General features: G+C 59.7%; 1 protein-coding gene across 1 annotated transcript; it reads left to right on the forward strand.

Moving 5' to 3' along the window:
* Positions 1-4,907: 4,907 nt before the first annotated feature.
* On the forward strand, positions 4,908-24,661 carry LOC308642207 (ATP-dependent 6-phosphofructokinase, liver type-like; the record flags this gene model as incomplete). The annotated part of the gene is given in 17 exon segments (XM_081280978.1): positions 4,908-5,093; positions 9,951-10,024; positions 12,896-12,973; positions 13,635-13,827; positions 14,317-14,482; positions 14,908-14,952; positions 15,115-15,187; positions 15,189-15,227; positions 17,326-17,421; positions 18,243-18,335; positions 19,846-19,971; positions 20,690-20,754; positions 21,433-21,496; positions 22,698-22,844; positions 23,197-23,267; positions 23,774-23,861; positions 24,332-24,661. Coding segments are annotated over 17 exon segments (1,833 nt in total). The 5' UTR covers positions 4,908-5,008.
* Between the last annotated feature and the right edge of the window lie 1,810 nt (positions 24,662-26,471).

The raw sequence follows: 26,471 nt of genomic DNA on the forward strand, positions 1-26,471 counted from the left end.
GTTTCAGTAGGTTGCTTAAGGACTTGCTAAATTGCTGAGGCTAGCTTTGACCTTGGAATCCTCCTGCCTCAGCCTCCTGAGTTGCTGGGATTACGGGTGTGCGCCACTACACCCAGAGGTTCTGCCTCTTTTGGAAAGGAACATCAAGTTGTGTGCCAAAGCCTGGGGATGGCTGTGACTCTCAACAGCAAGACTGCAAGCAAGGGGAGGGAGGCGGAGCCCTCGCCTCTCTGCAGGCCAACATGCCCAACTTGAAGGTCTGCGAGCAAGCATCAGGGTGCAGTCAGGCAGGGTTTTTAAAAAATGCTCCCGCCAGGGGGCTGCTGAGTTGTGCGGCCCAAACCTGGAGCCCTGACTGTGAGCTGCAGGGAGGAAAGGGTGGTGCTGGGGTTCCACAGAGAGGCTGTGCACGCACCGGGCAGGGCCAGGTCCACCCTGGGCATCAAGCCTCAGGGCACTGAGGTCCAGGGCTCTTCCACATTCCAGCTTTTGTTCTTCTTCTACACCTGAGGTTGGGAGTGGCCCAGATTCTTATCTGACTCTGACAGAAGTTCCTTTTCTACCTGTCCTACTGTGTGGTGAGGACAGCTGGGCTCTGGCCACCTCCTGGAGCTGGGTGGTCCTTAGCTGCTAGGAAGCTGGAGGTGCAGGACAGCGGCTCCCAAGTGAGCCCACCTGATGCGTGGCCTGCGTCTGTGGGGTTGAACCCTAGGAAGGCCCGGCTCAGTCAGAGTGACTCTGACGTGACTCTTGTTCTACAATGGAGGACGTGTTTCAGATTAGAATTGCCTGTCAGAATTAATATTGTCCAAATGGCCATACTACCAAAAGCACTATACAGATTTAATGCATTTCCTATAGAGGTTCCAACGATGTTCTTCATAGAGATAGAAAAAGCCATCATGAAATCCATTTGGAAAAATGAGAGGCCCAGAATAGCCAAAGCAATTCTCAGCAAGAAAAGTGAATCACAAGAACAGACTTTAAACTACACTACAGAGCTATAGTAACAAAAACAGCATGGTATTGGCACCAAAACAGACATGTAGACCAATGGAATAGAAGACACAGAGACAAACTTACACAAATACAGTTATCTCATACTAGACAAAGGTGCCATTAACATATATATGTCACAAAATGAAATCAAACCCCTATCTCTCACTCTGCACAAAAATCAACTCAAAATGGATCAAGGACCTAGGCATTAGACCAGAGACCCTGCACCTACTAGAGGAAAATGCAGGCCCAAATCTCCATAATGTCAGATTAGGAACTGACTTCCTCCTCAACAAGACTTCTAAAGTGCAAGAAGTAAAATCAAGAATCACTAAACAGGATAGTATCAAACTAAGGAGCTTCACAGTCAAGGAAACAGAGCAGAAGAGAGAGCCTACAAAATGGGAGCACGTCTTTGGCACCTGCACCTCAGATACAGCATTATCTCCAGGAGACATGAAGAACTCAAAAAACTCAACACCAGGGCTGCGGTTGTAGCTCAGTGGTTGAGCGCTTGCCTTGCATGCATGAGGCACTGGGTTTGATGCATAGCACCATAAAAATAAATAAAAATAAAACAAAGATATTGTGTCCATCTACATCGAAAAAAATAAAAATTAAAAAAAAAACCAAAACCCAATCTATAAATGGACTAAGGAATTGAACAAACACTTCACAGAAGAAATATGAATGGTGAACAGATATATGAAAAAGTGTTCAACATTTCCAGCAATCAGAAAAATGCAAATTAAAACCACACTGAGATTCCATCTCACTCCAGTCAGAATGGCAACAATCACGCATACAAGTAACAATAAATGCTGGTGAGGACAATAAATGCGGAAAAGGCACACCCATACACTGCTGGTGGGACTGAAAATTGATGCAACCACTCTGGAAAGCAGTATGGAGAGTCCTCAGAAAGCTTGGAATGGAACCACCATTTGACCCAGTTATCCCACTCCTCAATTTATACATAAACGACTTAAAATCAGCACACTGCAGTGACGCAGCCACATCGATGTTCACAGCAGCTCAGTTCACAGTAGTTAAACTGTGGAACCGACCCAGGTGCCCTTCAACAGATGGCCTGGTGAAGAACATGTGGTGTACCCACGTGATGGGATGTTACTCAGTGATGATGACTATGACTTTTGCTGGTAAACAGATGGATCTGGAGACAACTATGTTAAGGAAATAAGCCAATCCCCCCAAACCAAAGGCCGAATGTTCTCTCGGATAGGGGCTGCTAACACACAACCGCGGTGGGAGGGGAGATGGAAGTTCAGTGAATTAGACCAAGGGGAATGAAGGGAAGGGAGGTGTTGTGTTACTGAAAGCTCGTCCTGGTCCCTGACGCCAACCCAGTAACGAGGACACAGTGTTGAGAAAAGTGAAAAAGAAATCTTTATTGCTTTGCTAGCAAAGGAGAAACACAGGGGACTCCTGACCCATAGGTGGGATTCTGCCCCTCAGCAGGAGCAGGGGCTGTTAGAGAGGTGACTCAGGCTACCTTCCACGAGCTCTCTGTTGGAGTGTGACTCACTCCTTAACTCGGGAAATAGTCTTTTCTGAGATCTTTTGGTGCCATCCCCAAACCTGGATGACTTCAATCTCATGGGGGTGTGTGCTCAGGGACAGATATTCTGCCTAGGGTGGGGAAGGTCACCCTGTTTCCCCTGACATCCAGGAGGAGCAGGGAGAGAGGGAGAGGAAGAAATGACCTAGGGATGTGGCTCAGGCGGTAGTGCGCTCGCCTGGCATGCGTGCAGCCGGGGTTTGATCCTTAGCACCACATACAAAGATGCTGTGTCCGCCGAAAACTAAAAAATAAATATTAAAGTTCTCTCTCTCTCTCACAAAAAAAAAAAAGAAAAGAAAAGAAAAAGAAAAAAGTTGCAGTGGCCAAACAGCAAGGGCTAATTCAAAGCCTAAAATAGACCCCTGTTACAGAGGGGGACAGGAATAGGAAGACAGTGGAATGAATGTGACATAAGTTTTCTATGTACATATGTGAATGTACCACAGTGACTCTTCATAGCATGCACAACAAGACTGGGATCCTAATAAAACATATTCCATGTTTGTAAAAAATTTGTCAAAATTGGGTTGGGGATGTGGCTCAAGCGGTAGTGCGCTCGCCTGGCATGCGTGCGGCCCGGGTTGGATCCTCAGCACCACATACCAACAAAGATGTTGTGTCCACCGAGAACTAAAAAATAAAAATAAAAATAAAAATTCTCTCTCTCTCTCTCTCTCTCTCTCTCTCTCTCTATCTCTCTCTCTCTCCCTCTCCCCTCTCTCACTCTCTCTTTAAAAAAAAAATTTGTCAAAATATACTCTGTTGTCAGGCTGGGGCTGGGGCTCAGTGGTAGAGCACTCACCTAGCGAGTGTGAGGCCCTGGGTTTGAGCTTCAGCACCACATAAAAATAAATAAAGAAAACAAAGGTACTGTCTCCAATTACAACTAAAAAAATAGATATTTAAAAAAATATACTCTGTTGTCATGTATAGTTAAAAAGAACAAATTTTAAAAGTGAATGCTATCTTCAAAATAACACTGGAAAAGGAAAAACACAAAACAAAATGGCTTATGTGTGTCAAGTTCTTCATGACGGTAATGAAGGACATGGAGAGGGAAGCTGGCCACTTCCTGTGTCTCCAGTCTTTAGGTGGGTCAAGGCAGAATGTTAAGTAAAAGAATGTGCTTACCAACTGGGCACGGTGGCGCAGGCCTGTGATCCTAGCAATTTAGGAGGCTGAGGAAAGGGGATTGAAGTTTGAGGCTAGACTCAGCAACTTATTATGCCCTATTTAAAAAAGAAAAGAAAAGGGCTGGGAATGCAGCTCCGTGGTGAGTCATTGCCCTGCACGCACCAGGCAAACAGGCCCTAGGACTTCAGAGCTCCGGAGTAAATAAATACATAATAAACAGAAATATGCACTGCACACATTGTAGATCAGCCAACAGTTCTCATTAACGCTGCATGTAATCATCACCCAGAGGCAACCCACCGACCCCAGGGACTCCAGTGGTGTCTGGCCAACTCGCCTGCTGGCCCTGAGCAGGGACTCTGGTGGCATGGCCACCTTTTCTTAGCACCCTGGGTTTGGCTGCAGTTCACAACTCTGAAGGCCCTGAGGGCAGGGGCCTGTCTGCTCTGCCGGTGGCTAGAAGACCCCCTACTCCATGACTGACCTTCCCAGCAGGGCCAGACCTCAGCCAGGAGCTCCCCAGGGGCTGCCTGGTGGGCAAGAGTCCTCCAGGGTCCTGCAGACTCCCTGAGGTCCTGAAGGCTGCTGGTTTTCTTTCAATTCCCTTCTGCCACTGCGTCCCCCAGCGGCCAGCTCAGCCACAGCAGGAGGGCCTCTCTGAGCCCACCTCATGGGGGCGGGCAGATCATGGCCACCCCAAAGAATCTGAAAAAACACACTCTTGTCCAGCCCGGTCGGGCAAGTGGAGCCCCGGAATCAGGCTGGGCAGGGAAGCATTTGGGCCCCACTCAGGTCCACTCCGTGCGGCCAAGCGTTTGTAAGACACCGAAGCCTTTGCCACGGGTTTTAAGACACTGGCACAGCCACGCAGGGAGCACTTAAAAGCGCGAGCGTTTGTTAAAGGGCACCGGTTTGGAAACAGGCGGCCCATCGGGCCCTGGTGGGACCCTGAACCCAGCTGCTGTGTGGTCAGGCACCGAGGGCGCGCCAGAGCACCCCAGGGACTCCGGGATCGGACAGGCACTTCCGGAGAGCGGCGCGCTGGGTCCCTGCGCGGGCCGGTTCCCCGGTTGCCGCGCTCCGGGCCCAATCCCGTCGCCCCACCTGCAGAAACTGGGCAGCCGCGTCCCCGCGCCTGTCACTCAGGCGTAGCGCTGGGGGCGGGGCCGGGGCGGGGCCGGGGCGGGGCCGGCACCCTGGCGCGGGCGGCGCGGGGCGGGGACCCGGCTACAGTGACCGGGCACGCAGAGCCAGGCGGGAGCGGAGCGCGGGTCCTGCGTCTCGGCCGCCGCCATGGCCACCGTGGACCTGGAGAAGTTGCGGATGTCGGGGGCCGGCAAGGCCATCGGAGTGCTGACCAGCGGCGGCGACGCGCAAGGTGGGCGGCGGAGCGAGGGCCTGTGGCCGGGGGAAGCGGGGTGCCCACCCTCTCCGGGCTCCCCCGGAGCGCCCCCCCTCGCCCTGGGGTCTGGGGACACTGGGCCAGCTTGGCCTCCGCTCCGGGCGCCCGCCTCTGGGTCCCGGTCCCTGGACTCCGCCCCGACGCGCTCTGGGTCGCCCGCGTACGTGCCGCGGGCCACGGGCCTCCTGGCGCCCCGCCCTCGCCCGCCCCGGTCCACTCTGGCCCCGGGGGTGTGTCCGCGCAGCCGGCCGGGCCGGGACCCAGGCGTGGATCGCAGAGCAGTGGCCTTGGCCCCCGGTAGCCACTGGCCCTCAGCGCCTCTTCTGGGCAACACGTGTCAAGACCTCTGTCTCCCAGAAGCCACGTGGAGCAGTGGTCTTTGAGTGGGCAGTGGGACCCAGTCCAGCCTGGAGCCTGAAAGGAGCAGGAACCAGTGTTCCCCAGCCGCTCCCAGCTGCCTTAGCGGCTGCCACCCTGACAGCACCTCCACCTCCTGGTTCCTCCCCGCTCCTCCCCGGGCCCTTTGACTTGGGGCCTGGCTGGGGAAGAGGGCAGCTGTCCGGAGGGGAGCTTTGGGGGCTTTGGGATGCTTCTTATCCAAGTCCTCTTCTCACCTGCTGGGTTTCAGACAGGCCCCAGATGGTGCCCAGGGTCTGTAGGGTCTGCCTGGCCTGGGAAGGCTCGGTAAGTGCACCCTACTCTTGGCCTGGGGTAGAGGGGGATGTCTGTGTCCCTCAGTCCCTCTCCTGGTGGACTGGTCCTGCTCTGACTTCTGGTTTCCAGTTGTCTAAGTGGCCAGTGTGTCCCCTGTGGAACACGGCCACTTGGCAACACCACCCACCCTAGTCCTCAGGAGAGAGGAGAGGCCTTAAGGAGGTGGTGGGCTGGGCGGGGCTGCAGTGGGCCTGGTCTGTTTCCTTCTGGAGAGTTCAGAAGGGGCAGATCCACAGGCCCTCCCTGATGCACAGTCCTGATGTCTGATCCCCCACCAGGAGCTGGGGAAGAGGGAGAAAACAGATTCTATCAGGACATAGCCCAGGAAGGTGGAAGTCTTGCTGATGAGACAGACTGGGGATTCAGGTGGAGCTTAGGGCCTGGCCCAGGCTGCCGGTCAGTGTGCCCTTCTGCCTGTGACATGAGGGTGTTTGCTCCTGGGCAGTGGTGGCTTCCTGGGTGAGGAGACCGTGAGCTTGGAGGGGCCCTCGAGAAGCATCATCCCGTGCAGGTCAGCAGTGGGAAAGGCCCAGAGGGCGGTGGACAGACGCCCTGTGGTACGGCTGGACTTACCTACCTGTCAGAGAGGCACTTTCTCCCTGAGCCTGGGGAAGCCCCCAGTCCTCCCTGGAGCCTCAGGGTCCCTCAAGCCCAGGAGGTCTCCATGAGCTTGTCTGCAGGAAGGCCAGCTGGTGGGCGTGCAGGGCCCCTGGGTGTGCCCATCCCTGCACCTTTCCTCAGGAGGGACCTGATGGGCTGGGCCATCCTCAGGGCTGAGAGTGCAGACATGGGGTTTGTGATGCTGGTGAAGGACCCTGAGACCAAGTTCCCCCGGCCCAGCAGGGGTAGGGCAAAGCCGTCTGCTCACGTCCGCTGCCCTGCGCGTGCTGCTCGGTGCCTCACCTGGAGTGGGCAGTGCTCTTGGACGTAGGGCAGCACCCGTGAGAGCCCCTGCAAGTGTGTTCCCAAGCCCCGGAAGCCTTGCTCCTCTTAGGTGGGCTCTGGTCTCTGACTTACAGCCTGGGGACCTGTCTTTCTGGTTGGGCTGGCAGTGAGGGGGACTCTACTGCAGGCTCCCCCGGTTCAGAGCTTGGGGCTAATGCCGGGCAGTGGACAGAGATCACTGGATGAGGGGCAGCAGCTGGCATCTGGGCAGAGCAGCGCCTTTTGCTTTGTAAATCCTGAAAAGCCATCTGTCCTGAGGCCCCCCACCCCCCGCTCAGCACTGCTCCTGTGACCTGCCCTAGACGGTGGCCAGGCTCCACGTTCCCAGTGTGCCCTGTGTCAGCGCTGGGCTCTCGGCTGCTGGAGAATGGGACCCAGAGCCATCTGGGTGTCAGGATGTGCCAGCAGTGAGTGCCTCGCTGGGGCAGGGCCTGAGTCCTGGCCGCTCTGAGCTCAGTGGCTCTGTGACCTGACCCAGCACTTCCCTCTAGCTGAGGGTTTTCCTTATTTTAAAGGGGAAGGGGCCTGCCAGGCTTCTTCCAGCCGGCCAGGAAGTCCTGTCCTCGGCAGCTGTGGGTCTCTCCCTTCCTGTGGGCCGGGAGGCGGCAGCCTCGGGACGGCGGTTGCCCAGGGTGTCTGTCTGTGCAGAGTAAGGGAAGACTTGGAGCAGGCACACCCTGCCCGCCCGCCCGACCCCGCTGCCGCTTTGCCCTGGCACCTCTCCTTCCCAGGCCCTTCTAGCCCATGCCCAGTGCTGGGGCTCTGCCTTCCCTGTTGGTCAGTGCGGATTGAGTGTCCTGCCCTGCTTGTCTCTCTTCACGTGCTGTGCCTAGAGTTTGGGCAACCTGCTCTGGCTGGCCTGCTGGCCAACCGGGACTCCGTGGCCTCATCCCAGGATCCCTACCTTGTACGGGACCTTGTTTTCCCCGGACATAGCCATGGTGAAGCCGCTTTAGGAGCAAATGCAAGCTCAGTCCTTGGAGCAGAGAGGGGGCTGCTTGTCGGCTGAGGCGGCTCCTGCCTGCCCTTCTGACGGTGGTGGGGGGCTGGGGGGCGGTCTGCTGCCCAAAAGCAGGTTAAAGGGAGTTAAATACGCGTGTTTTTTATCCCCCTCCATGGGTTGAACCCAGGGTGCTTAACCACAGACCCACATCCCCAGCTCTTTCTTTTATTTTGAGATAGGGTCCCGCTAAGTTGCTTAGGGCCTTGCTAAATAGCTGAGGTTGGCCTTGAAGTTGCCATCCTCCTGCCTCAGCCTCCTGAGCCACTGGGATTATGGTCGTGTGCCACCACTCCTGGTTAAGTAGGCCTTTTGAAGAGCCAGCTTCTGTGAGGGTTAGGGATCCCTCGCCCTCAGGTGGCCGGCTCCATAGCAGCAGCCCTGGCCCAGCCTGAGATGAGCCACACACCACGTGGCTGCCTGCTCCTCTCCCGAGTGTGGAACACTGTCTGGTTTTGGCTGCTGTTGCCTCTGGGTGTCATGAGGGTTTATTTCGCAGTGTCCTGAAGTCACTGCAAGCCAGGGGTACGGTCACACTTTACCCTAGCCTGGGCACTTTGCTGTCCCCAGTGGGCTTCTTGGGAGCCCACTAGGCTGACCAGTGAGCTGCTGACACCAGGCTGGCCTGGCCATAGTGCACGGGTCCCCCTGGAGCTGGGGTTACCTGAGAGAGATCTGCACTGGGCAGTGGGACCTGGCCTCTGCCTCGCTGCAGCCCCCTCGTCCTGTCTGAGCAGCTGGCTCTCTCCTTCTGCTAGAGGAGGGTCTGGACCTCTCTCTGGGGCTGGTGAGGGCTCTGGCTGACCTCCTCTCCCTTGTGTCCCCTGCTCAGTGAGGGCAGAGGGCAGGGGGAACCTGCAGCCCCCTGCCAAGCCTTGGCCCTGACTCCAGGCATTGATCTCCTCAGACAGTGCTCATGTCTGCTGGGGTGCATGGCTTTCTGGGTTTTGGGGTGCTTGCTGTACCCCCTCTTTAACCTTGGTGACCCCACTTCTGTCATCATGGGCTGTGAGACAGTTGATGTGTCTGGCAAGTGTGTAAGCTGGGAGTGCCCGCTGGCCCCTGGGCTCTGCCCACCCTGATGTCTGGGTGCCCCTCCAGCAGCAGCCCTGGCACCGGTGTCTGCTGGGTCTGGAGAGGGCTGCTTGCTGTGCCCTGGGTATGTGAGTGGGGTGTCCAGGTGAGTCTGCTGGCCAGGGGCTTGCTCTCCCCCAGGAATGGGTTTCTCATCTCACCCAGGATGGTGGCCAGTGTGCCGCGGGGGGCCATGGACAGGGAGCAGGTGGTGTGAGGCTCTGCCCAGGGGGCTTCCTCGAGGCCTGGGGGGCATTGTCTCAGAACTACTCAGTCCTCCAAGCCCTCAAGCCAAGCTGGGACCTCTGGGGCCCCGGGGTAGGGCCATGGATCCTCCTGGGGTCACAGTGCAGACCCACTCCATTCGAGGGACCTCCTGGAGCTTTAGAAGGGCACCCAGCAGAGAAGAACCTCAGGCCTCTAGAGGCTGGGGGCATGGCTCCCCCGGGCACAGCTTTCCTGAGGCCTGGGACGGGCGTCTGGGTGTGCATGTGTGCCCGGCTGGTAAGGAGAGGGGCAGAGGCTCCTTGGGGGAGAGCAGCGCCATCCAGCTGTGCGACTGCAGCTCGCCGCCCTCTGGGGCCGGATGGTGTCGCCTGCCCCGCTGTGCTATGGGTCCGGGCCGCCTTGAGGCGAACCGCAGAGGCCTCCTGTGTGCTGTGTGCTCCACCTGGCCCAGGCCTCCTCCCCAGAGGGACTCCTGCAGAGCAGAGGGAACGTGGAGGCAGTCCTGGGAGCCTGCTAGGGGACAGGAAGGAGGGGTGCATCCATGGGTGCTTCTGAGGGCATTCTGCCCATGTCCTGGCCTGAGACTGTACAGCAGGGGACCCTGCCCTTTCATCCTTGGGTCCTCGTGGTCAGCGCCTGGATCTGTGGGCCAATCTTGTCGCCAAGGTTAGGACTGCAGAGGTTGGGGACACAGCAGGTGGACGGAGGCCAGCGACCCTTGAGCAGCTGTCCCCGGCCTGCTGCTCCGTGGGGGTTTCCCTTGTGTCACTCCAGGGCTCTGAAGCCGGCCCCAGGCTGGTCTCATTTCGTGGGCCAGGGTCTCCAGTGTCCTGGAGGCTGGACTGATGCGCTTCGCCCCGACTCCCTTACAGGTATGAATGCTGCCGTCAAGGCTGTGACACGCATGGGCATCTACGTGGGCGCCAAAGTCTTCCTCATCTACGAGGTAGGGTGTGTGCAGGGTGCATGGGTGCAGGGCGGCCAGGTGTCCCCGGGGAAGCAGGGTGGCCAGGTGTGCCCGGGGAAGCAGGGTGGCCAGGTGTCCCTGGGGAAGCAGGGTGGCCAGGTGTCCCTGGGGAAGCAGGGTGGCCAGGTGTGCCCGGGGAAGCAGGGTGGCCAAGTGTCCCTGGGGAAGCAGGGTGGCCAAGTGTGCCCGGGAAGCAGGGTGGCCAGGTGTCCCTGGGGAAGCAGGGTGGCCAAGTGTGCCCGGGGAAGCAGGGTGGCCAGGTGTCCCCGGGGAAGCAGGGTGGCCAGGTGTCCCTGGGGAAGCAGGGTGGCCAGGTGTGGCCTGGGGAAGCAGGGTGGCCAGGTGTCCCTGGGGAAGCAGGGTGGCCAGGTGTCCCTGGGGAAGCAGGGTGGCCAGGTGTGGACTGTGGCCTGCTGTATGTGGTCACCTTGGAAGCCCTCAGGTGGCCTGGGCTGTGGTGGTGGGGGCTGCCCCTGATACAGGGTGAGGGCAGTGTGAGGCAGGAAGTAGGGGCCTGGTCAAGGCATCTGCAGGAAGGAGACCTGCCCGAGGTTGGTGGCCTCCTGGTACCCAGGAACCAGCCCACTCCAGGCTCAGCGGCTGCCAGGGGGCTGCCAGGGGTCCTCCCGGGGAGTTGGAGGGGCAGGGGAGCTGGCATTGTTGGTCTTTGTTCAGCCTGGAGGCCTGGCCCTGCCCAGGGGAGTGCTTTCCTGCTGTGAGGCTGCCTCAGTCCCCTTCTGAGGTCCTGTGACCCTGCCCAGTGACCAGCACAGACAGGCCCTGGAGGGTGAAACCAAGCAACGTCCTTGTTTGTTCTGTCACTAACTGTGGGATGTTCCTGTGTCTCACCTCCCAGCCCTGTCCTGGGCTTGGGGCTGATCCTGCAGCGGGTGCTCTGGTGCAGGGATGGGAACACACACACACACACACACACACACACACACACACACACACACACGGCCCTTGCATACACACATGCCCTGTCCCTCCCTCCCTCCCTCCCTGCTCACAGATCTCTGGAATTCCCTCGCTGTCCTGTGGTTTGATGTCACCTGTGGTTATTTTGTTTTCACTGTTTACACACAATGTAGCCAAGTCCAGCCTGCCCTCTCCCAGGGCCTCCACCCCGCCCCTCTCTCTGCCCTCTATTTTTTTTTTTTTGTACTGGGAATTGAACCCAGGGGTGCTTCACCTTGGAGCCACATCCTCATCCCTTTTTTGTATTTTATGTAGAGACAGGGTCTCATTGAGTTGCTGAGGCTGGCTTTGAACTCCTGATCCTCCTGTCTCAGCCTCCCAAGCCACTGGGATCAGAGGCGTGTGCCACTGTGCCCTTGCTCCTGGCCCCAGCTGTGGCAGGCCCACCCCTCTGCTCCACAGGGTGTCTGATGAATGAACACACAGTGAGTGGGAGGAGGAACAGTGAGGGGCAGGCCAACATGGGGCCTGGAGCCTGCATGTCCTGCAGTGGCTTCAGAAGCAGATCTGAGTCCTAGGAATCCAAGAAGCTGGGCGCTATGGCCCATACCCTGAGGACACAGGGCTCCAGGCAGGGAGGCTGGGTTCAAGTCTGTGTGCAAGTCCCTTCACCTCCTGGACCCTCCGTTTCTTCTATTAAGTGAGAGGTCTGACTCCTTCCTCTCCGGGGTTTAGGGACAGGAGCTAATTCAGAGGCTGCCTGGGGCCGGACCTGCAGGGTAGGGGAGGGCTGGGGAGTGGGGAGTGAGTGGGGCCTGAGAAGGGGCGCCCTCTCTGGGCAGAGACATCTGGGGGGCAGGGGTAGGAGGCCCTACTGGCTGCCTTGGGGTCTGCAGGGCCTGCCTGCATGTTCCTCCCCACGGGGCGGGGGCCAGGCTGTGGCCCTGCACTGGCTCTGCCTGACCCGGCCCAGCAGGTCTGTGCCTGCAGCAGCGTCCTGGGCAGGGCCTGGCCTTTTCACACACATGGCTGGGCCGCCTGGCCTGAGCCAGGAAGGTTGCTGTGGGCCGGCGGAGCATGGGGTGCCCCCGAGAACCACGTGTGTCAGGCCATGGCAGGGTGGGCAAGTGCCCGCTGGCTGGCCTGGCCCACGTGGACTTCAGGGCTGGCGCCAGCTCTCTGCTCTTGCCGTGGTGACCTCTGTGTCCTGAGCTGAACCATCTCTGTGCCCTGCGTGTGAACTGCTCCCCAGGGAGCATTACCTCCCACCCCTTGGCCTCGTCACCCGTCTGGAAAAGCCAGGAGGAGCAGGAGCCACGGCTGAGCTGGGCACCCGAGGCGGGGCTGCGGTGGGCTGCGTCACCCTGCGTCAGACTCACGAGGACCTTCTCAGACACCTGGAGCACATCTCTGGGACCCCTCAGCAGCCTGGTCTCCACCGCCCCTACTGCAGACTTCGTGTTCCTGGGGGGGGGTCTTCACACAGGGGCTGGCCCACTAGGAGGGGAGGACGGGGCAGGGCAGCAGGCAGAGGCCCTCTGCAGGGCCTTCCTGCCACGTCCACTCCTGGCAGATCTAATCTGTGCCCCCAGGAGGTGGGGCGGTGGGTTCCCCGGGGTCCTCTGGGTGCAGTGACGAGTGCTTGGCGTTGGGAATGCGCACCAGGTGGGCTCCTGCTCCATGAGCCTTTGCCAAGTGAATGTTCTCTGCACTGAACCGACTCCCTGGCTGTGTAGACGGGGTTCGGAGCCACATGCACAGTCCCACCTTCATTACCTGAGGCCCTTGGGGTGGCTGGGCCTTGAGGTGGGGACCCTTAGGCTGGCTTCCTGCTGATGAGGTTTTGGCCATGACCAGCTCCCGTCTCCCAGATGAGGGTGCTGTTGGCTGCTGTGCCACCCTGGTCTCATGCCCGTCCCACTCTGGTTTTAGGGCTACGAGGGCCTCGTGGAAGGAGGTGAGAACATCAAGCCCGCCAACTGGCTCAGCATCTCCAACATCATCCAGCTGGTGAGGCTTGTGGTCAGGCGGCCTTTCCTGCCCCGTGAGCACGTTGAGCACGTGGGTGCACTCACCCCATCCTGCAGGTGCCCACTGCAGGCTGCCCAGGCCTCCTGGTTGTGTGGTGCTGCCAGGAGTCTGGCTGGAGTCCAGGCCCACGACAGGGGTCTGGACAGGAGGCTCTGGTGCAGACTGGTGGGTGCTGCTGCAGGGCGTGGACGCAGCCCGGAAGGCCTCAGGAGTAACACAGAGGGGAATGGGTGTGAGGTCCCCACGGCCACGTGGGCAGGGGCACCCTGGCCCCGGAGTGCCGTGCACTGCAGCTGTGTTCCAGGGCTGGGGCCCTGAGGTGGGGGGCAGGCCGAAGCTGCCAGCGGGGGGCTGCCGAGGTCTGTTCCTCGTGGGCCCGGCCGGCTCCCTGCAGCAATGCACTGTGTGTGTGTGCGAGTGTGTGCGAGCGTGTGCAAGTGTGTGCTAGCATGTGCGGTGCTTCCAGTTTCCAGACCCATCATGCTCTGTCCCCTCCTGCTTGAGAAAGGCCTGGGATGTGGGGACCCTGTCCAGGCTTGGAGATGTCCCTGGACTTGCTGCCCAGTACTCTGGTCTCTCTGGTGCCCCCAGGGACCTCCACCACCTGCCAGCCCACCTGAGGCGCTGCTCTCCTCTGCAGGGCGGCACGGTCATCGGCAGCGCCCGCTGCAAGGCCTTCACCACGAGGGAGGGACGCCTGGCAGCAGCCTACAACCTGGTCCAGCGGGGCATCACCAACCTGTGCGTCATCGGGGGGGGGGACGGCAGCCTCACGGGCGCCAACATCTTCCGCAGCGAGTGGGGCAGCCTGCTGAAGGAGCTGGTGGGGGAAGGTGGGTCTGTGCAAGAGCCGGTGGCCTGGCTGCCACCAAGGCAGGACGACCCTAGGTGGTTTCAGATGTAGGGCTGCGGCGGCTGGTGGTGAGGGGTCAGAGTGACCTGAGGTGACCTGGCATCCAGGAGCCGGGCAGTGCTGGCTGGCACTCCAGCACGGCCTGGGCTTCATGGCAGTGTGTGATCGGCTCCCGAGAGGTTCTGGCCATGGTGACAGGCTGCCACAGTTGGCAGAAATGCGGTTAGAATTAGGGTGACATTAGACGCAGTGTCCCAGGTTGCTGCCTAGAAAGTAGCCTCTTGGAGCCTCGCCTGTGCCACTTGGGGGCCCTGGAGCGTGGGCATGGCCGCTCCTTACCACAGGGTGTTGGGTGGAGTGTGGTGGGCACCACCCGGTGCAGACAGCCCCGTCACCCCTCATGGTGGCCAAGGGAACCGTACAGACTCAGTACAGACTCAGCCAGGTCTTCCCGCTACTCCTGGCCCAGGTAAGATCTCGGAGACCACGGCCCAGACCTACTCGCACCTGAACATCGCTGGGCTGGTCGGCTCCATCGACAATGACTTCTGCGGCACGGACATGACCATCGGCACCGACTCAGCCCTGCACCGCATCATGGAGGTCATCGACGCCATCACCACCACCGCTCAGAGGTGAGCGAGCCCCACCAGCTAGTCAGCTCCCGGCCTCCCTGCCCCTCCTGGAAAGGCTGGCCTCCTGGAGACAGCAGGAGTCGGCAGGGGTCAGCCGAGGAGCTGGGGGTTGGGTTCCTACCCTGCCAGGTGGATCTGGGGCCTCAGCAATGTGGCCCAGCCCCGGTGGCTGCTGCCCTTGGGGGTCGTGGCACCTGCAGGGGCTCCTTGGGGTCATGTTGGGGACAGCCAGACCCTGGCTTGGCAAGTGGCCTTTGACCTTAGTGTACATCAGACAACTGGACGGAGGCTGTTGGGGAGCCCGGGGTGTCTCTAGCCCTGGGGATGGGGGCAGGGCAGTCTCCTTTGCCTGTGCCCCTGTCCGTGGGCCAGTCAGCCTGGCACAGCTCTGCGGCCCTGACACACTGCCCCTTCCGTCTCCACAGCCACCAGAGGACCTTCGTGCTGGAGGTGATGGGGCGGCACTGCGGGTGAGGAGGGCTGTCCTGGCCAGCTGGGTGGGGCGGGGACAGCGGGGGGTGGGCGTGGCACCTTCTGTGGCGTCTGGCATGCCATAGTGCTCATGGAAGGCTGTGAGCTACGAGCGATGGGGCAGGGGGGACAGGAGAAGACGGCTGGACCTACTCCCGCAGGTACCTGGCTCTCGTGTCGGCGCTGGCCTCGGGGGCAGACTGGCTGTTCATCCCCGAGTCGCCCCCTGAGGATGGCTGGCTGGGAGAACTTCATGTGCGAGAGGCTGGGTGAGGTGAGCGGCTGAGGGCCTCGCTGCAGCCCTCGATGGCTCTGAGTAGCATGTCCTCAGGGGACCCTGGGGAGTGTCCTCTGATTCTGTGGCTGTCCATCATGTCCTACTGGTTCAACAGCAGCTGTCGGCCCCTCTGGCATGTGGTCACCTGCATGCACCTGGGGTCCTGCCCCTGGTGGGCAAGGGCTGCAGAGAGGGGCACCCTGGTCGCTGTCCTGGGCTCGGCTCTGTGTGGTCAGCAGGGAACGTGGTGACCTGGCTTCCTGGGACAGTGATCATGGGTCTGAGCCACTGAAGCTGAGGATGCGGGTGCAGGGTGCAGCGCAGTCACCCAGGTGGCAGGCTCAGGGTGGCGAGGGGCTGGGGCTGGCCCCTCATCCCAGGCCTGTTCTCCCTGCTGAGGGCAGCCGGGCACCTGTCGGTGGGTTCTGAGCCAGGGGGATGAATGGCCAGGAGTGCCCAGGGCCAGAGTGGGAGCAGGAGGGGGCAGGGAGGCGAGGCCTCCTGGGAGGGCTGGAGCAGGGTGCCAGGCATGCAGCCCTGAGCTCCTGCTGGAGGGGGTTCTGGGTAGAATGGGCGACTCTGTCCTGCAGACCCTCAGGGCCCCCCACTGGGATGGCTGACTCTAGTCAGGCTGGGGCGCATGGTGGGTGGAAGGCCACGGAGCCCCTCCTGCAGCTTCTGCCCAGGCCTGGTGGAGCAGGTTGGGCCCAGGGGCATGGAGGTTCTGGCTTTGGCTCTGGTTTCCGGGGTCCAGAGGGTCTGTGTTTTGCGGGGGGCCGGGGGCAGGCTCACAGCTCAGGAGCAGCTGGCTGGCCCGGGGCTGGCACAGGTCCAGTCCCCACGTGAGTGTGGCGGCTTCACCCCCATTCACTGTGGCTCCTCCTCCCTCCGACTGTGCAGCCGCTGAAGGTCATGGTCTGGCTTCTCGAACCTTCCCCAGTGGAGGCAGAGCCCGTGGATGAGGCCGTGACCCCCTGGGTGGAGCCCTTCCAGGCTGGCTGCAGTGAGGACAGAGCTGGCCCTTGTGACCACAGCTCCTCTGCTCACTTGGCTCAGTGGCCTGGATCTGGGCTCTGCAGCCTCCTGCCTGGTAGGAGGCACCTGGGCCTCTCGTGGGCACCTGCTCCCCCGAGTGCAGGTGTTTCTCGCCTTGCCCACCTCCCGAGCCTTAAGGGAGAGAGAGGGAGGCCCCGGCTCTTGGATCTGCTCGCATCCCTGTCCCCTCTGAGCCCCCGGTACCAGCACTGCCTCCTCCGGGCAGCCCTCCCACCTGCGACCCCAGCTGACTGCACCCAGGCCGCACATGAGCTGCTCCGACCTGTCTCCATGTCTGAGGCTCTGGGGGCCCCTGTGGACCTGGGGGTTCCCAGGTCAGAGCGAATCACAGGACATCACTGAGGAGAGAAGGAGCACAGAGCACTTTGAACTTGTCAGGGAGCTGTGTGACCATAAGCACGGCCACTGTCCCATGGAGCAAGGCTCGGTGTGGGGTGTTAGGGGCATCGCGGGCCCCATGTGCCATCTTTGGCCTGCCCAGTGGCTTCAGGGTGCAGTGTCCAGGGAGCCCTGTCTGGTGGTCAGCTCTGTGAGGTCACCCATCTAAGGATGAGAACACAGGCTTAGAGGGACCTGAGTGTCCCAGGCCAGCTACCGGGGACCTGGCTCAGGGACTGGGGAGGGCACTGTCCCTATGGGTTCCTCTGCCCTCCTTGCAGATGGCCCTGCCCAGGCCCTGGGACTCGAAGGCCTCACCTGTAGCATGTGCTGTGGCCCTGGCCCCAGGTCCTTCCCCACCCCACCTCCGCCCCACGTCCCTCCCCCCAGGAGGGTGCTGGGGTCCCCCCCCCCGCCCCGCCTCTGCCCCATGTCCCTCCCCCCAGGAGGGTGCTGGGGTCCATGGGCCCTGACTCAGCTTTCCCTCTGCACCCTAGGCCTCCTTTCAGGTCCTGCAGAGCTGGGGGAGGTCTGCCCTGGCTCACAGGGGTTGAGGGTACCGTGTCCTGGTCCAGGACCTAGACCCCAGGGCGGCTCCAGGGGCCAGGGCCATGTTCGGTGGCTTTGCCAGTGGGTGAAGCCTGGGGTGTCTCTGACTCAGACTCGGAGCCGGGGGTCCCGGCTGAACATCATCATCATTGCGGAGGGCGCCATCGACCGCAACGGGAAGCCCATCTCGTCCAGCTATGTGAAGGACGTGAGTGTGTGGACGCCCTGGAGTGGGCCCGGCCATGGGGAGTGGAGGGTGGGGACGGGTCACGGGGCAGAGTGCTCCTGCGTCTGCACTCCTCCAGGGCTCTCATTGGGTCCCCGCCCTTGCTCTGTGGGGACAGCTGTCTGGGCCTGGACTGGCTTCCTCCTAGGCATCCTCGTCCCTGGTGATGCCAGGTCAGGATGGCAGCTGGGGCTCTCCCCGAGAAGCCCTGGCCTGACCCTGGGCACTGTCCCTCTCTGTGTTGGAAGCCCCCGTTCTCTGGGTTCCAGTCGTAATCCAGGACGAGCTCTCTTCAGGGCTGGGCCCCCAGCACCCCAGGGACAGCTCAGCTCCACCTCAGGGACAGGGTGCCCCTTGCCCCACGCTGGATCCGCAGCTGGACACCCCTGCCCCGTGAGGAGGAGCCTTCCTATGACCCCTGCCCTGGGTTCCCCTTGTTGGAGCATGGTCCTGGCCCTTGTGCCCCCTCCTTGGGCTCCTACTGGGTGACCGTGTCCCCTTGCACTGTACCAGGGGCCCACCTGCTGTGGATTCCTCTGTCCCCATGCCCAGGGCCACAAGTCCAGGGCTGCGGTGTGTAAGCACGTCCCATGAAAGTGCACTCGAACTTCTGTACACACCCACACGCACACCTGGGAAATCTCACCTGTGCACACTCACATGACCCCCAGCTCAGAGGCGAGCCTCCTGGCTGCCCTGCAGGCTCTGAGGCTGGGCAGGGGTGAGCTCCGGGCCAGGCCGGTGGAGCGGAGGGCAGCGGGTGGCACAGGAGCCCATGGCCCCCCATCTCTCCCCACAACCAGCTGGTGGTCCAGAGGCTGGGCTTTGACACACGAGTGACCGTGCTGGGCCATGTGCAGCGAGGAGGGACGCCCTCAGCCTTCGACCGTGTCCTGGTAGGTGGGCGTCGCCCTGGCTGGGTGAGCAGTTGCCCAGGTGTGGGGTGAGTGGTGTGCACGTGACGGTGACGTGTTGGGCATGCAGTCAGCGTCTCTCTGCTGGGCCTGGGGTCCACGAGATCCCACCCTGCCTGTGTCTCCTTGCCAGTGCCCTCTGCACTGCACACATTGGTAGTCGGGGCTGCAGACCCCCTTGGTGGCTGTGGGCAGGTTCCTGGGGGCGGGGGGAGCGGGGAGTGAGCAGAGAGGGGCCTGACTGGTGGCCTCCTGGCAGTTCTGGGCTCTCTGGGTTTGCTGTCAGTGGTGCTGATTACAGCCGAGTCTCAGCTCCTCCTCTGAGGAGTCATGCTGGAGTCGAGTGGAGCCAGTCCTGGGGCCAGGAAGGCCCATGGGTAGCAAAGAGCCTGCACGTGAGGGCTGGTCACCCTGGCAGGGGACCAGGCAGACAAGACCTAGGCTGGTTCGAGACGGCATGGTGCTGTGGCCTGGCCCAGTGCTGCTCTGAGCCTTCCCAGAAGAATGTCCGTGTGTGGGCTCCGCCTGGGCCTGCCAAAGACCTGGATGGCACTCACTGACCCTTGGAGGGGTCTTGCTGACCTGGCCAGGCCTCCGCTGCCCCCTACACAATACATCAGGTGCACATCCAAGACCCCACGAGGGGCCTGGGACTGGGGCCAAGCCAGCCACCACCCAGCTTGGTGGGGGGTGCAGCACCAAGAATAGGGAGATGCAGGGGTCCCTCCCTATCTGGAGGTCACAGACTAGCTGGCCTGTGTGTGGACACTGGTGGAAGACACTGGGTCAGACAAAGGACAGTGCATCACTCACATCTGTGGCCGCCCCCAGAGTCTCCATGCTTCTGGGCTGGTCCTGAGCCTGTGTCCCCACCGGGTGACATGAGGAGCACTAGGTGACACCTCCATGTAGTGGGAACCTGAATCTCAGCCGTGGCCTGCCAGCTGCTCCTGAGGCAGCCACCATTGCTTTTCTGGGACTGTCCCCTAATGTCCTGGAAAAGACAGTCCAGAGTAATGGCAGGTGGACCTTGCTGGCAACAAGCACAGGAACCCAGGAGGCTAACTGGCCGCCTCCCTGTGCCTGTAACTGCCCAGGGGGTCATGGAGCAGGTGGTGCCTGCTTGGGCCCTGCATCGCCTGGCTGGCGCTCCTTGGCTGTGCCAGGACCTGCACTTGGGGCTGGCCCCGGCGGGCAGTTCTGGACATGGTATCCCCGTGCTCACCACCTGCACCCGCAGCAGGACGGTGGGCTCAAGGAGTTCTGTGGGGGAGGCACCTGGAGATGCCTTCAGCCCTCCCCTGCTGCCCTCGGGGCGAGGCCAGGCCCTCCTGGCAGGACTGTGGGAGGCCTGTGAAGTGGTGGCCGACAGCTGTTGTGGATGCGGGCCGAGTGGGGCTGAAGCTGCGGTGTGTGCGTCTGCAGAGGGCAGAGGGCAGGGGAGCTGCTGTGAAGGTGGGCTGCGCCAGCCTGAGCGCCCCTCTCTGCACAGAGCAGCAAGATGGGTGTGGAGGCCGTGATGGCGCTGCTGGAGGCCACGCCCGACACGCCAGCCTGCGTGGTCAGCCTCTTGGGGAACCAGCCCGTGCGGCTGCCCCTCATGGAGTGTGTGCAGGTGGTGAGTACCAGCCCCTCCCTGCATAACGCCGCCCTCAGGCTGGTGCCACCTGCCCTGCCCTGCACTGCCCTGCCCTCCTCCGACATGGCTGGTGTGTCGGGTGGGGTGGCTCTGCCATGCTGTCCCCCCAGCGCAGCCCGGGCCTCATGAGGGAGGGCCACAGTGGTGGGGGAGGGGTGTGGGCACAGCCCAGGTGAGACAGCCCAAGAGGGGCGTCAGCTGCAGGGGACCTGGGGGTTGTGAGGAGCCAAAGTCTCTCAGTGGCCTTGGGCTGACCTTAGAAGCCCAGTGGGGCGTGTGTTTGGTTTAGAATGGGAGGGACAGGGACTGAGGAGGAGCTGGGAGGGACGAGGAGGAGCAGGGAGGGACAGGGACTGAGGAGGAGCTGGGAGGGACAGGGACTGAGGAGGAGCTGGGAGGGACAGGGACTGAGGAGGAGCAGGGAGGGACGAGGAGGAGCAGGGAGGGACAGGGACTGAGGAGGAGCTGGGAGGGACAGGGACTGAGGAGGAGCAGGGAGGGACGAGGAGGAGCAGGGAGGCAGTGGAATGGTGGGTACAGGTCCAACGGGGGACACTGCTGTGGCTGGAGCAGGGATCCAGGAGGGGGTGGGAGGTGAGGGCTGAGGGGCTGTGAGGTCAGGATTGAGACCACGGGGTGGGCTGTGGCCGTGAGGGCACACAGGGCCTCCGACAGCCTGTGCTTTTGCTTCTTTAAGACAAAGGAAGTGCAGAAAGCCATGGATGACCGGAGGTTTGACGAGGCCATCCAGCTCCGTGGCAGGTGAGGGTGCTGCCCGCTCGGCCCACGGTTGGGGCCGGCGTGGGCTGTGCTCAGCTGCAGAGGTGGGCTCTGCGGGTGCTCACCTGGGGTCCCCTCAGCATTCTTCAGGGAGCCTAGCTGGGGGAGCTCGGGGGCACTGGGTCTGCAGTGAAGGAGCTGGCTGGGGTGGACGTGGGCCTCGGCAGCCAGGACAGAACCTGTTGGACATGCGTAGCCTTGCTGAAGGGCAGACCTGGGGTGGGTAGCACCCAATGCAGAGAGGTTCCAGCTGGTTTAGTACATCGTGGCGGGTGGGCTGATGGGACAGCGAAGGCCAGCAGCTGTGTGGACTCCGGTCCTTGGCGGTGTGAATGCCCCCCTCCTGCAGGCATCCCGGCCACTCTGCCTGGGCAGCTCTGACGGCCTCTTGCTGCGCTCCTGCTCCTGCCGGGGCTGCACAGGCTGGATGCTTTGCTGGTCACAACCCTGTGTGTGCTGGGGACTGAGCCTGCTGTCGAAGGCACCAGCCGGAGTGTGACACCTGGGAAGCCACGGTGCGCAGTCTGGCTGCCTTGTGGCTGTGCCGGGGTCCCCGCAGAGCCCCAGGGCGTGTGCCTGACCAGTTTTGCTGGGCGGAGCGTGGCTTGCACTGCGTGGTGGCGTGGCTGGGGCTGAGCTGCATGACCCGCTTCCTTCCAGGAGCTTCGAGAACAATTGGAACATTTATAAACTGCTCGCCCACCAGAAGCTCTCCAAGGAGAAGGTGAGGCGAGGGAGCAGAGCCGGCCATGTTGCTTCAGAGGCCCTCAGCCCACCTGCTGCGTGCCTCCCCGCCCTGCAGCCTGGGGTCCGCGAGCTGGGGCTGGCCAAGCTGACCTGTGGAGCCCTTCTCCGCTGCCTGGGGTCTGAGCAGCAAGGGGTCTTAGGTTTGGCTCTGCTTGTGGGCACAAGTGCCAGTTGGACCAGCAGGTCCCACAGCCAAGCCTGGGCCACAGTGCAGAGTCCAGGGACCCCACTGCAGAGTGGGCTGGTTCTTGTCACTCGGCACAGGGCACGAAGTAGCCCATGATGGAACACTGAGAGGACAGCACCAGCAGGCAGAGAGCCTCAGGTTAAGGGGTGTTACAGACTCAGGGTGACAAAGGGCTAATTTCTTTGTCCCAGGATCAAGGAGGGGCCACCCACACACTTCACAGTGGGTTCTGGCTCATAGGCCTCTTGGAGGTGGCCACATTGGTGCCAGAGGCTGGGTGGGCTCCAGAGGCTGTGCAGCCTGGCCAGGGTGCCCACTGTCCCACCTCAGCCATCCCTCCAGTGCTCCTGCAGCCTCCTGGTGCCCACAGCATGTCTGGTGGAGCCATGTGGTCTCTCTGCCCCTCCCGGGACCTGGCTGGTGCGTGACCCCTTCTGGGGGCAGCAGGCTGGCTTGGTGGCAGGAACCACAGTTGGGCCATGCTGTCCTTAGGAGTTGGCTGCTGCAGAGCCAGGTATACTGAGGTGCTAGGTGCACGCTGGGTGCAGAGGTGGCGCGGGAGGGCGGTGCAGGCGTGCTGTGTGTAACACTGACCCCCTACTTGCATTTCGGGTGTGCAGGGTTGACTGCAGCAGCCAGTGGAGCTGGTCACTCAGAGTGGCTGCTGGGGGGCAGGACGGCTGCAGCCCCCTTCCCCACACCCCTTGGCCCTGCCCTGAGAATGGGCCGTTGCCTGCAACCTTACCTCTGCTTACCCCCCCTCCCCCCCTCCCCCCCCCCGCCATGCTGCCCCAGGAGCCCTGCTGGGTGCCAGCGGCCACTCCCCTTACTGGGGACTGCAGTATGTGCTGGTTGTACCGTGTCTCCTGGGGTCTTTCTCAGCAGATGTGTGCTGCTCCAGGGGAGCTGGCGGAGTGGACAGCGCTTGCCTTCGCTCACTCCCTGTCCAGCTTTGTGTCTCATGCTCCGGTCCTGTCCCCTCTCTCTGCAGACCAACTTCTCCCTGGCCATCCTGAATGTGGGGGCCCCGGCAGCCGGCATGAACGCAGCTGTGCGCTCTGCGGTGCGGACTGGCATTTCCCATGGCCACACGGTGTACGTGGTGCATGACGGCTTTGAAGGCCTGGCCAAGGGCCAGGTGGGTGTGTTGCTGAGGGCGGGGGCTGGGGCCCAGCACTGCACCTGCTGTAGTTGGGTCTTGTTTGCCCTTTGGTCCTTTGTGGCCCACCCCTCAATTACTTAGACGGACTTGGGGGGCTCTTGACATGCAAACCTCAGAGTGGCCCAGTACAGGGGCCAGCTGTCAGGTTGAAGCTGAGGGACTGCATCCACTTAGCCTTGCCAGCCAGGCCTGGAGATCCCACCCTGGCTGTGTGGTAGTGGTCAGCGTGGCATGGCCTTTGTTCCTGGGCACAGGCCTGCCTTGCTGAGAAGGAGCTGGGAGACTCCACTCCCCTGAACCTGTACCCCACCCCACCCCCACCTGCCAGGTGCAAGAAGTGGGCTGGCATGATGTGGCTGGCTGGCTGGGACGCGGTGGCTCTATGCTGGGGACCAAGAGGTGAGCTGCCAGCACTGGGCAGTGGGAGGGGAGAGCCAGGGACAGTCTCCAGGGTCACAGAGGACACCAGCCCTGCAGTCCTAGGAGCCAGCCCCGTTGGCAGCTCTGGGTCAGCCGAGCTGACCGGGCCGGGGCCTCCTGGCCTGAGCTCAGCCGTGGCTGGCTGTGCAGAGGAGCTGCAGTGGGCGCTGTGTGGGAGTGGGCTGGAGCAGGGGCGCCTGTGCCTCTTTCTGGGGTCTGGCCTCTCCTGGCCTTATAACCAGGCATGCCAGCTGTGGCTGTGGTCTCCATCCCAGGGTCTGGTGGTCTCAGGATGATAAACGGGTGCACAGGCCACTCGTGGCCACTTTCCACATCTCTGTCCCTGCACGGAGCTCACTGTCTCAGGGAGGGGCGTTTCAGTGACTGATCATGGACTCTGGGATGGCCGAGGCATGAGCTTTCTGGGGTCAGACAGTGTGGACATGAGTCCTTGGACGCACATGTCCACATGGCATCTGCTGCAGGACCCTGCCCAAGGCCCACCTGGAGGCCATTGTGGAGAATCTCCGCACCTACAACATCCATGCCCTGCTGGTCATCGTGGGCTTTGAGGTAAGGGCTGCCCTGCCCAGAGTCCTGAGTGGGGCTCCCCTGTTTCAGGCCACACACCTGGTGGAAGTGCGGCCTCAGGTCACCGCGCTGGTGGTGGGAGGGTCAGGGTGCTCACTGTGGGGTCAGGGCTGGGGCAGTTATCGACTCCTGAAGGCTTCCACAGTTCAGAAGGCCCTGGGCTGGCGAGGAGGAGAGGGGAGCCTGGGGAGCATGCGAGGTGTCCTCAGACGTCCCTGAATGATAAGCCAGCAGCGGGTGGATGTGGGCTCGGCAGCTCCACGGAGCCCTCTGGTCCTCAGCGGAACGCAGCTCCCCTGGAAGCTGCCGCAGGATGAGGCCAGGCAATGGGAGACTGCAGAGGCCCCGGCCTTCCTGGCCTCTGCGCCCAGCCGCATGCAGGTCACGCAGGTCAGGGAGGAGGGTGAGCCCGCACGCAGAGCACCCCTCTCCCCCTCCCGCCTCGCCCGCAGGCCTATGAGGGGGTGCTGCAGCTGGTGGAGGCGCGGGGACGCTACGAGGAGCTGTGCATCGTCATGTGCGTCATCCCCGCCACCATCAGCAACAACGTGCCTGGCACGGACTTCAGCCTGGGCTCCGACACGGCCGTCAACGCCGCCATGGAGGTGCGGGGGCGGGGTCCCGGGGTCCTGCCCACTGTGCCCCTCCTGGGGGTGACGCCCCTCCACTGTGGACCTGCCCTGGCCCTCCTTACCGCCCTCATGCTGTGGGCTGCCGGGCGCTGGGCATGCGTGCCAGTGAAGATTTTATCTCACTTTAGGCAGAATGCCAATCATCAATAATACAGCCAACAATAAATGTTGGTGAAGATGTGGGGGAAAAGGAACACTCACACATTGCTCATGGGACTGACTGCAAATTTGTGCAACCACCATGGAAAGCAGTATGGAGACTCCTTGCAAAACCAGAATGGAACCATCATTTGACCCAACTCTCTCTCCTGGGAATATACCCAAAGGACTTAAAAACAGCACACTATAGGGATGCAGCCACACCAATGTTTACAGCACCACAATTCGCAACAGCTAAACCACAGAACCAACCTAGGTGTCCTTCAACAGATTAATGGATAAATAAAATGTGATTATATATATTCCCCCAAACAATGGAATATTACTTAGCTTTAAAGATGCATGAAACTATGGCATTTGGTGGTAAATGGATGGAGTTGGAGAATATCATTCTAAGTGAAATAAGCCAACACACACACACACAACACAAAGGCCAAATATTTTCTCTGATAAGTGGATCTTAATTCACAATGGGGGGTGAGAATAGTTACTTAGATAGGAAGGATAGTAGAGTGAAACAGACATTACATATAATATATATGGATGCTAAACCACTCAACAAAGGAGGGGGAGAGAATAGAAATTGAGTGGATTAGACAAAGTTGGAGTGAAGGGAAGAAAAGGGAAATAGGAATACAGATGACAGTAGAATGGATCAAACACAAATTTTCTATGTTTATATATAAATACACCACCAGTGAAGGTCCACACCATGTACACCTCAGGAATGGAATGCTAAGTAAAATATTACTCCATGTATGAATAATATGTCAAAATTTACTCTACTGTAATTTATACCAAAAAAGACTAAGAAATTTTAAAAATTGTAGGGGAAAATTTGTATACAGAGAAGGTTTGTGAGTTAAAAACTCTTCAATAAATGCTAATGTCATTAAGGTTAAATAAAATTATAAAAGACTACCTTGATCTCATACAAAATAAGAATGATAAATAGAGGGGCCCAAGTCATTCTGTGCAACTATCTATAATCCCAAAATTTATGATATATTTTACAAAATGTATGTACACTAGCTTAACTGAAATGTCACAGAAAGAATACTGCAGAATTCTAGAACATGACATCTCTAAACTAAAGAAGCAGCTTTCTGAATGAAAGAGAATGGTTTTGTGATGGGGAGACAGAAATCAGCCCTTGCTTCCTAGGCATTGTATTTTTTTTTTTTGAGATGCAAACTTTTTAGAGATATATTGCATAACAATTTGAATTAATGTTACTGAACTGTATATTTAAAATTTTGGAGGCAGTAAGTTTTATTTTGTAGTTTTGATTATAATAAAAATTACAAAATTTCATAAAAGAGAATTGCAACATTTCTCAAAAAGCTACATTTAAAATGATGTCTTTATTATTTATTAAGGTCTTTATCCTATAAAAAAGAACAAACTAATCAATATACAAATGATGGCCATGCATGTAATCTCAGCTACTAGGAAGTCCGAGGCAGAAGATTTGCAAATTCAAGACATCCTCAATAACTTAGTGAGAACCTCTCTCCAACTATGAATGAAAAGGAGCTTGGGGTGTAGTTCAGCATTTGAGTATCACTGCCATCAATCCCATTACATTTACATATAGAAAATTTCAATTTCTAAGTACATGGGCAGAATGAAAAGCCAATCAAGATAAAATACAAAAGTCATAGACAAACTTAATATTTATACAAGCAAAAGCATATATAATATGATTGGCAATACAAACCAGAGTCATGCATATCTTAATTTGTAAAGCAATTAACTGATATGAAGGAACCCAGTCTATAACATGGAACCCTCTGTACAC

The sequence above is a fragment of the Spermophilus citellus genome, assembly GCF_964194105.1.
Source record: "Spermophilus citellus genome assembly, chromosome: 1".
Classification (NCBI taxonomy): Eukaryota; Metazoa; Chordata; class Mammalia; order Rodentia; family Sciuridae; genus Spermophilus; species Spermophilus citellus.